Consider the following 10,514-nt stretch of genomic DNA (forward strand, 5'->3'; position numbering starts at 1 on the left):
CCTGCCCAGATTCCCATTTTCACACCCCATGGAAGGGGCTCCCTTTTTTTTGTGCCCCTTCTTTTTTCCCCACCGTATAGCGGGTGCAAACGGTAAAAGAAAAAAACATCCCTAGACGGATGAACAGACTTATGCATAATAGTGAAAACGATTTATTGTGGCAGTTAGTTGGAAGGGAGGTGGTACCTCTGTAACGAGAAAAAGGTGCAAAAAAAAAAGGCTTAAATAGGTGGTCCAAATGGGGGGCAAAAAAATGACCCCAAAATAAATGTCGAAAAGACCGCAAGGGTGTCCATGCCCCTGTGCAGCTGACCGCTATTCCACCTATATGTTGTAAAACTCATAATCACGCAGCTGCTTGCGGACGTGCGTACGGTAGCCTTGCTCAAAATCGTTGGCCGTGATGATATAACGGTTCTTCCGTATGGCTTGCATGCCTGCCTCCTGTGCAATGGCAGCAATGTCAGCAGCACTTATCTTATCGGTCCTCACAACGAAGTTTTCTATGTTTACATCGCTGCTGACGTTCATCTTACTAATAATGGTCTGAAAAATGAGTCTTTTTTGTTTCCTGTCCGGGAGAGGGAACTCAATTTTTCTATCCAGTCTCCCCGGTCTTAACAACGCAGGATCTAATGTATCTGCCCTGTTGGTGGCCATGATGACCTTCACATTAGTGGACCTGTCGAAGCCATCCATTTGGTTCAGCAGTTCCAGAAGAATTCTTTGGACCTCTCTGTCTGCTCCTGTTTGGGCATCAAATCTTTTTGTTGCTATTGCATCTACCTCGTCAATAAAAATAATGGAAGGAGAATTTTCTCTGGCTAATCTGAACACATCTCTAACCATTCTTGGACCTTCTCCTAAATACTTTTGTACAAATTCAGAACCCACAACACCGATAAAGGTAACTTGTGTTTCATTCGCTACTGCTTTAACAAGCATTGTCTTCCCTGTACCTGGAGGTCCATATATTAGGATCCCCATAGGGGGTTCTATTCCGATCTTTTCATACAACTCTGGACTCTTTAGAGGCAACTCAACGGCTTCTCTCATTTCCTGCTTCTGTGTGTCTAGTCCTCCCAAATCTGTATACTTCACATTTGGTCTCTCACTCATTTGTAGTAGCTGTATGCTGCTGTCCGACTCGGATGGAAGTATATTCACGATAGAATGGCTATGTCGGTGCAACGCCACGCTGACGGATGGCTTCAAATCTTCCTTATTCAGGGTAGAAAGAATTCGAACGTAGTAGTTCGACCCCGCCGTGCTGCTCACAATCCCATAGTTGTTATCTATTATGTCCAGAAATTGCCCTATGATGAGCGGCACGCTTTGTATGCGCTTTATTTCGTTCTTCGACCTGATCAGCTCCCTCTTCAGGTTCTTGTGCTCCTCCTTGATGTACTCCTCCTGCGGGGGTGACAACGGTAAAGGGACACAACAATGGTAAAAAGGAGCGCAGATTAGGTGGGGATTTTCACGCGCATATCCCCCACCTGTACAACCACCCAACGCGATGAGTATTCACCGAGTTGGGTGGTTTGCACCCACACACGAACACCCACCTGTATGTTCAGGATGTCAATTTGCTTCTTCAATATTTTTAGCTTAATGTAGTAGTCCTCCTCCTTCAGGTACTTGCTAATACTATCCATTTTTTTCGTTTTTTTTTTTTAAAAAACCTTTTAATTTTCTCGACTACTTGGTCGAACGCTTCTTTCAGGACATCCTTTCAGGCAGGGAGAGATGCTAAGAAAATGCTGCTTCGTCAAAGTCTGCTCCTTTTTTTCTTTTTTTTATTCTCCTTTTTTCTGTGGTAGTCCTTCTGAAGAATTCCCCAGAAGGGCATCAAAACGGAATGGTAAAAAAAAAAAAAAAAAAAAAAGAATTAAAAAAAAATTAAAAATTAAGCAAAGGCATGGCAAAGTAAAGTATACCCCTCTGGAATGGCCCACCGTTCGCAAAGCATTCCATTTGATTGACGGCAAAAAAGGAAGGAAGCTGCGAAGTGAAAATCACCGTGAAATATACCAAGTGCGAAACAAATTCCCGCGCACCCGCCGTACTCATATCACGTACACTCTGTGCATACAAAAACGTTCCATGGGTTAACCGTTTCTCGGTCACGCGCAATTTCACCAACAAGGGGAAAAAATGAAAAAAAACAGGACCGACCTTTCTGATCAAATTTCACCATTTTCGCTGTGACCAACTTGCAACCGTTTTATCCTTCCTGTTCCTCCTTCAACCAACCGACGGCACATCTGCACACGGAGTGTAAGCGCGAACGCAGTTGCCTGGTGCTGCCACAACGTGGGCAAATATATATATATATATACGCATGTGATGTATTCGCCGTCCTGCAACATTCACCATAACACAGCGAAAGGACAGAGGGAACTGCCCGAGGCAGTGCTTCCCCCCCCCACCCGATAACCATTTTTGCCGTTTGGACGAACACCTACGCGGCAACGCAGAATTATATCCACGCCAATGGCGATAACTTACCTTTTAGGAGCAAATCTAATTAACGAATTTTGAAAAAAGTTTTTAGGGAAAGGTGAAAAGGACGAAGCGGGAACACATGGTGAAGTTTTTTTTTTCTCTCCTTTTACACAATGTGGAATGTACCATAAAATGCATATTAAAAAAAGAAAAAATTAATGCACTAATACATTATTTTATTTTAATGTGGCGCTACAAATTAAGTACCCGCATGGTCCTTCTTCCGCCCCATACACATGTATTTACCCATGCGACCTGATGTGGCACCTACGAGGGGAGCGAATTCAATACACCCCAACAGATAAAGCAAACACAACGGTTGTATTCAAACGGGTTGTTAAGCTGATCCCGCCGTGGGGGAGCGGAACCCAGTGTTGCTTCGACACAACAGAGAGGGTGAATAGATATTGAATAGATGATGAATAGATGATGAATAGATGATGAATAGATGGTGAATAGATCCTGTTCCAAGGAGGGACCCCTCCTCACCATCACACCTTGTCGGACACACAGGAACCATTCTTCAAATGGTTGATGACGCAGTTGTATGCCTCCTCAATGCAGTCCGTAATAAAAATGGAATCTAGATCCTCTTGAGAAATAAGCCCATATTCAGCTAGCTTCTTAAAATTGAGAATGCTAGACCAAAAGTCTTTTCCAAAAAGAATGATAGGCACATTTCTCTTAAACTTCTTACACTGCTTTAGGGTAAGAATCTCCATCAGTTCATCTAATGTTCCGAACCCCCCAGGGAGGATAATAAATGCTAGCGATAAATAGACTAGCCAAAATTTTCTAGTAAAAAAATAATGAAATTTGAAAGATAAGTTTTCATCTACATATTTGTTCGCTCCTTTTTCAAATGGAAGAGTAATCATAAAACCTAGGGATCTCCCATTGGCGTGTCTACTTCCCTTGTTCGCTGCTTCCATAAAACCAGGACCTCCCCCTGTACATATCGCAACGGTAAAATTGTTTGGATTCTTTTCCCCTTTTTTGTTTGGTAGAAAGCTATGTACCTTTGGCAAATGGATCGAAATATTATTCACTGCCTTTTGCCCTTCTTCCGTCCCAAAAAATAAAGTAAGCCGTTTTGAAAGCTCATATATTTTTGCATAATAATCTGTCGTCCATTTTAATTTATGTAATTTTTCCAAGCCTTTTTTTACCCCTTCATATTCTGCTACCTGTGTGCCCGTTAATGGTATGTTGTTCTTTATTTGGTCATTAAATATGGTGAGTTTTTTTTCCAATTTTTTTTTTCTCGATTGATATTGTTCATTACTTAATGATCTGGAGGAGCCAAAAACTACGACTGTGAAAAATATTCCTTCATCTCGTAGTGCGTCTTGGACTCCCACAAATTCGGACATTATTCGAACCAGCCTGGCACCTTTCCCATTAATGAAGTTGCTTTTATTGTAAATCTCTTTTACTTCCACTTGGCCGTCGTCACTTTCTTCTTCTGTGTCGCTTTTTAAATTTTGTCCCTCTTTTTTTTCCTCCTCCTCCTTCAGTGTATCTGCCGTCCCCACGGGACATGCTTCACCGGGGGTGTGTATTGTGCCCATCGAGTCAATCGTTTGTATTTTGTCCCGCAGTTGCTATTGTTTCCGCTATTGTGCTTTGCTACTTTATTTTTTTCCCCCTTTTTGCATCTTTTCGCTGACTTTTTCACTCAAATTTGAGCTCCCGCGCTGGAAACGCTCCCCCCAGGCGTGGCAAAAAAATTGTGGGCGATTACGGTGTTCGCGGTGAGAGATGCTCGACGTGTGCAACGCCTACGTAGCGTGCAGACGCAATATCCTACTACACTTGTGTGTGTTTTTTTTTTCTTTCTTTGTTCCAAATTTTAATCCCTTCCTCGTGTGAATTACTAATTCGGGTGTAGAAAAAAAAAATGTTTGTAGAAGGGGAATACCGCTGGTAAAATTAAATTCATTCACGCATGTGCACAAACGTACGGACAGTATGTAAAATGATCACCATATTATCAATAATTCTGAGGTGGAAAATGTCACTTTGTGCAGTTCAATTGTAAATACATGCAACAACGTGGCACATTTTTAAAAAAAATAGAATACTACAATTACATGTGACAACTCTGTGGTGGTATTTTTCTTTTTTCCTTTTTTTCCAACTTTTTTACCTGAAAATTTTCCCTTAAAAAATAGTATACGTGATGTAATATGCACCTGTGTGTTGTCGCGTAAAAATATGCACCTCTTCGCCGAATGTTCCTGTTTTGCGAAAAAAAAAAAAAAAAAAAAAAAAAAATATGGAAAAGTACTTAAAATCAGGCAAAAGTGCTCAAAGGTACGCATAAATGCGCAAAAAATGTATGACTTGTTCAGGCAAATATGTTACCTTTTAAAGTGAATTTACGAAATGGCTGTTCATTGGGGGTGCTTTCTTCTCTTCGTCGTTGAGAATTTACGTTCATTTTGCAGTTTCTCCCCCGTTCGTGTAAATGCCATTTTTTTATGGGCATTTTTTTGTGAGTTTTTTTTTCCTTTTTTCTGCACACGGATTGAGAGAATACACATTTAAGGGGAATGAAACGAATTGGGGCAATGGCTGCCACCTTTTTGCTTTAACACATGTGCAGATGGACTAGCTGGACTTTGCTTTATGGTTAACCGGTTGGCTAAGTGGCCCGTCAACTGGTTACCCCAAGGGCTTCCACAACTGCATAGTCAGTCCTTTTTTTTTTTGTTCTTGTTGTTTTTCCGCTTTTGTGGCACTCTGCAAAGCGTTGTATTTTTTATTATTTATTTTTTTTGCTTCCCTTTGGCATGCCTCAAATGTACGTACCCGTCCGCACCGCGACACACTCACCCACAATGAGTACACGGACACATTTACATGTCACTGCTTACTGGTGAAGATTCCCCCTGCTGGAACACCGCACTTAGGTGTATTAATATATGAAAAAAGGGGAAACAAAACGAAGCGGGAAAATTAGCTTCTAAGCTTCTCCATGCGCTGGAGTATTCCCCCCTTTATAGGAACAGAATCGGAGCATCGCGGAGAAAACTCACCTCGCGTCGTATAACGATGGAATGTGTTCCCCGTCGTTGCTGCATACGTTGTGCCAGATAGGAGTAGCTTAAAATCACATCTTTTAATGTGATAAGGTCTGGACGTAGGTACACAAAAGGGGGGATAACCGCGTAGGTGGTGCATGGATGGTTTATCTGTGTAGCGAGCTACTTACCAAACCCTCCTGATTAATTTTTTTCTGTTTTTCCAAACCAAATAAACCGCTCCTCAGTAGTTCATTCGTGGGTCAAATCCCCCAGAGGCGATGCAAAATGTGAATGTCTGCGTGAGAGACGTTAAAGGCACTCTTCATTAAGGGGAATAAAAGGAGGCCTACGCGCGTGTAAATATAGAGGGGGTGCTACTGCAGGGGGAGATGTACCCCTGTGGCGCTTCCCCACAGGTACACATATACAACGACGCAGGGATAATGTTCTTGAAAGAGGTGAGCGGTAGACGCTTGTCCCTCACACTGCTGTTGTGCTTGCTTCACACGATATGTCCGCAAAGCATCTGTGCAGGGAAAAATACCAAATGGGTCTACAAATCCGATGCAGTAAAAGTGCCCCTTGAGTTGTCCTCTCCGTCCACAAGGATAATAACAAAGTGGAGTAAAAACGCAGGAAGGATAAGACATGTGGACAACCCCCACTTTATAAGCAATACAAATATAAGCCGGCGGAAAAAGAAAAAATCAATTTCCATATATAGCAGAAAATGTAGTGGATATCGAAACACGAGAGAAGGGAAAAACGAAATGATAAGAAAAATAAAAAGAATTTTAAAAGTAACAAAGTTATTAATACAGTTCAACAGTTTCAAGTTAACGCCAAATATGAGAATGGATTTGTTGATAAATTTGCCCAGACCACATGTACGTGTTCATATGGTTAAGAACACGTTAATGAAGCTAGCTGTAGAGAAGACGCCATTTGAAGCCATCGTACCCTACCTGAAGGAAAGCAACACCTATATGTTTATTATGGATGAAAAATATATTGCCTTTACTCTGTATGGAAATAAATCTTTCAGTTCAATGTATAAGGAATATAAAATAAACAACTCTATCAAAATGGCTGTTTATGAGAATACAATTTTGAACAAAAGTGAAACGGAAAATTTAATAAATTTAAAAACACACAGTTTTTATTTTGGGCAAGTGGTGAACAAGCTGGTCCAATTAATTGGGGATATTCCACGCTCCATTATGCAGGTCCCTGCGTCTATAGCGCGTGGTATTTATTTGCACACACAGAAGGGTGCCAACACGGGGCAGTCACAGTGATTACATTGGGAAGGTGACACGCTAAACTGTGTATTCACCCTGCGTGACTTTTTTTCGTGCCATGTCCATGTTAACCCTTCGGTGCACTTTCACATACATTTTGGATGACCTTCACTAACTTACGGAGCACAACTTCTAGAATGAAACATAATCAAGACGGTGCCCACATGAAGTGTACATACAGTGGGGAGGCGGAGGTGCAGAGATACGCGTGGACATACACGTGGACACCCGTGTTGCTTTCTTGAACGCTCTGCGCGAAGGAAATTCCGCCAAAAGAAAAAAAATAATAATAATCTTCTCAGATCCTCTTGTACAAATGGATGTATGCCGTGTCCCTGCCCTTGTTCGTGTCGCACAGACCAATCTTGTTGTCGTTGTATACGTACCACCTTAGGGGAAAAAAAAATAAAATAAAATAAAAATAAAAATAAAATATTTTTGGTCCACTCAAACTTTCATTTATTTTTTTCAGCACGAGGAGCATTTCCCCATTGGGGGCGTAAATCCTTACTGAGAATCGTCCTTTATGTAGCAGATGTAGTGGCCCGAGTTGGCGTTACTTCCCATGTGCACGATGGAAGCGACCAGTTCGTAGTTTGCTGCGGGGGAGGGAGGTGGTGTGATCAGGGGTGTGTATAAATGGTCAGATGAGTTGCTTCTCACAAATGTGGAATGCTCACACGTGTATGCTGTGCGTTTAACAAATGTGGACCGTTTCTGGTGCAGTTCCCTACCGATGCCGTCTTCGCACTTGTTCCTGTTCACAATCGAGGCGCATTTACTCTCTGTAAGGTCGTCCATATTGGTGAAAATATAATCAATAGATTTTTGCAAGTCGTTTTTGTTTATGAGGAGAGCAGCCATGGCTACGTTCTTGTTCACACCCATGCTGACGATGGAATTTAAATTTTCCGAGTTGACCTCCGTTGTTCCTTGGTTGACTTCTTGCGGGTCTAATTCTACGGAGTCTTCTCCATAAATGTAGGAAATGCAGTTGTTGACATTTTTGACCTTCACTTTTCTGATGGCCTCCAAAACTTTTTCCTTTTCAAATCCGAGGTCTAGAAGGGAATCCAAGAGATCCCTATACTGTTTCATGATGTACTCATCGCTGTTTTTCCCTGCGTGAGCAGTATTCGTGGAGTTTTTCCCTGGTCCTCCTTCCCCATACGCACTGCTTTTATCCCCCTCGACACGACTATTTTCCGACCGCATAAACTCCAAGTTGATATACTCATCTGCCTGAACGGGAACATTTATCTTCTTCGCGTTCCAGTTCTCATCTGCGTAAAATCTTTTTATGTGAATAAAAAGGTACGGAGGGAAGGTCTTAAATTTAATATCCTTCTGAGCTAAGGTTTTCGTTTTTTTCTCCTCACTGTAGTATTCATCAATGTAGTCCTTTTTTATAAAATTATTGAGGCAGTCTAGTAGCGTTACGGGGGGGGGTGAAGTAGGTGAAGTTTCTTCTTCCAACTTTTTCAACACAGCGTTATCCAGGGGGATGTCCAAGGAGAGGATGTTATTTTGGAAGGAGCTCCTACTTACGTTATGTTCGTCACTTACGATGGTTTGGTCCATTTCGAAGGTGAAGAGGTTGAAGAGGGACTTATCACTTTTGTGCCCATTATCCTTTTGTGTGTTTGCACCTCCCGCTGGGGATGTGTTGTTACTCTTCTTAGTTTCCTTCCCCTGTTCAATATTTACTAACTGGTTGATTTTCCTCTTACTGGCATTTTCCCCGCTTAGGATTCTATGGAAAATATTATTTTCATTTTCGATCAGCTCATTCAGGAGGTAGGTTAAAAACTCGAAAATGTCCTGCTGGTTATTATTGCAGAAGGAGTTCCCCTTTTGATTTAGGCACGTTCGAAACATGGACGGATTGATGCTTACGCAATTTTCTTCATCCACATCGCTGTCATAGGTTACGTCTACATTTCTCTTTTCACATTCTCCCTTAAACCTTTTTATATAATTTTTTTTCTTGTTAATATAGTCTTCTTTAAAAATCAGGGTGCATAATTTTGCGTACTGAATGAACATATCTTGATGCGTCTTACTTTTCCTGTCCAGGGTTAGTAGGAAGTCTAACTGGTTGTCTATATATCTGTAGCTGACCTCTTTAATGGAGAGGAGCACTTGCAACGCGCAATTCATATAGCACGTATTTCCTAAGTTTACAAATCCAACCTTTCCCTCTTTGCATACAAGTTGTGTATCCTTATCTAGTATGGATGAAAAATTAATGTTCTGATTTTCTTTTATTTCTTTCTCTAAAGTGGTAACCTCCGTTTTGTTTAAATTTGTTATGTTAATTCCTAGGTTCTTTAGATGCACATCTATGTAGGGATCTATTACACTGTCGTTTTCATCATCCGCGTAGGAGAACACATCTGCTTCTCCTTCTTTCGTGATGGTTCCTAGTTTTACAACTAGGGGGTACTTCTTTCCACTTTCGTAATAATGCTTTAATGCTGCTCCTTCTTCATTGTTCAGACAACCCCCACCATAATTGAATATTTTCCTTCCACATCCTATGTACCCATCGGATAAATTCAGCCATATATTCTTCTTAGCTTTGCAAACTGCACATTCGAGGTTTTCATTTTTTATTGTAATGTTTGGTAGCTGTACTAGATCCTTTGCATACTTGCTTTCCTTTATTTCGTTCACCCATTTGTTCTGGTTCTCCTTTTTCAGCTCATTCTTATGACTTATTATTTTGTTACATATATTTTTTACACTCTCGTCTTCCACTTCATCTAAACTAATGTAAAGGTTAGTCTGCAAGTCGTACAGTGCATATTCGTACTGGTAGTTGTATACCTTACTTTCCTTGAAGCCTCCTTCCACGTTTAGGGTCAGATTTTTTATTTCGCTTTTTTCTATTTTGTCCAGCAATTTTTTTTTTTTTCTTAACATTCAGGTAGAACCTTCCTGCGTGGATATATGGACTCTGTCCCCTACCCTCTTGCGCTCGGTTGTAGTTGTACTTGAGGCAGCTGAGGCCGAAGCTCTCGAAGGAAATCAGGTCCACGAACACACCGTCCTCGAAGATGTTCTTGTAACCGCTGCGGGGAAAAAACAAATGGGCAATCCGGTGATCAAACAAACGAATCACCCATGCGTTAACGCATACTCCACACATAATAATGTGCCACGCATATACAGGGTGCTCCTCTTGCCCTCTTTCAACATTGCGTTGCTCACGTCACGCTGCACTCGTCCAAGTGTATGACGTCATCCTTCGACGGCTCACGGATGTTGGCCGAAATGCAGGCCACAATGCTTTTAATGTCGGCCATGCTTGTTCTCCTTAAAGTTGGCGTATCCTCCGGATGCGCAGAGAAAGGAAAAAAAATAAAATAAAATAATAATAAATAATAATAATAATAATAAGAGAGTGTTCCTTTTCTGGGGCAAAGGGTAAATCGCGCGGCTCGCTTCCGTTGACGCTATCGTTTCGATGGCACTCTTGTTTTGACTACAGTAAGTTTTGAATTTTTTTTCTTTTTCTTCCCGAACGAATGTAACAACCTTTTTCCGTGCCGTTGATCGAGCGAAAGTGTTCTTTCCTCACACGTTTGGCTTTGTATGCCAAGTGGGAAAAATGAAGGGAGAAAAAAAAGGTGAGCTACAGAATGTGAGCTACAGAATGTGGTCTACAAGATGT

At 41.4% G+C, this 10,514-nt stretch overlaps 4 protein-coding genes across 4 annotated transcripts; 1 reads left to right on the forward strand and 3 right to left on the reverse strand.

Annotated features, from left to right (window-relative positions):
* Positions 1–324: 324 nt before the first annotated feature.
* Positions 325–1,787, reverse strand: PCOAH_00011620 (26S protease regulatory subunit 6B; the record flags this gene model as incomplete). Its single annotated transcript, XM_020057971.1, has 2 exons — positions 325–1,413; positions 1,569–1,787. The coding sequence occupies 2 exons, from the start codon at positions 1,656–1,658 to the stop codon at positions 325–327; spliced, it is 1,179 nt and encodes a 392-aa protein (XP_019913608.1).
* Positions 1,788–2,999: 1,212 nt separating this feature from the next.
* On the reverse strand, positions 3,000–4,079 carry PCOAH_00011630 (Uncharacterized protein; the record flags this gene model as incomplete). The annotated part of the gene is made up of 1 exon (XM_020057972.1): positions 3,000–4,079. The coding sequence occupies one exon, from the start codon at positions 4,077–4,079 to the stop codon at positions 3,000–3,002; it is 1,080 nt and encodes a 359-aa protein (XP_019913355.1).
* A 1,901-nt stretch (positions 4,080–5,980) lies between these two features.
* Positions 5,981–6,835, forward strand: PCOAH_00011640 (Ribosomal protein l10; the record flags this gene model as incomplete). The annotated part of the gene is made up of 1 exon (XM_020057973.1): positions 5,981–6,835. One exon carries the CDS (start codon positions 5,981–5,983, stop codon positions 6,833–6,835), a length of 855 nt encoding a protein of 284 aa, XP_019913405.1.
* Positions 6,836–7,136: 301 nt separating this feature from the next.
* Positions 7,137–10,146, reverse strand: PCOAH_00011650 (Ubiquitin carboxyl-terminal hydrolase a; the record flags this gene model as incomplete). Its single annotated transcript, XM_020057974.1, has 5 exons — positions 7,137–7,227; positions 7,350–7,437; positions 7,573–9,726; positions 9,809–9,912; positions 10,052–10,146. 5 exons carry the CDS (start codon positions 10,144–10,146, stop codon positions 7,137–7,139), a joined length of 2,532 nt encoding a protein of 843 aa, XP_019913437.1.
* Positions 10,147–10,514: the final 368 nt, after the last annotated feature.

Source organism: Plasmodium coatneyi, chromosome 5, assembly GCF_001680005.1.
Source record: "Plasmodium coatneyi strain Hackeri chromosome 5, complete sequence".
Classification (NCBI taxonomy): domain Eukaryota; phylum Apicomplexa; class Aconoidasida; order Haemosporida; family Plasmodiidae; genus Plasmodium; species Plasmodium coatneyi.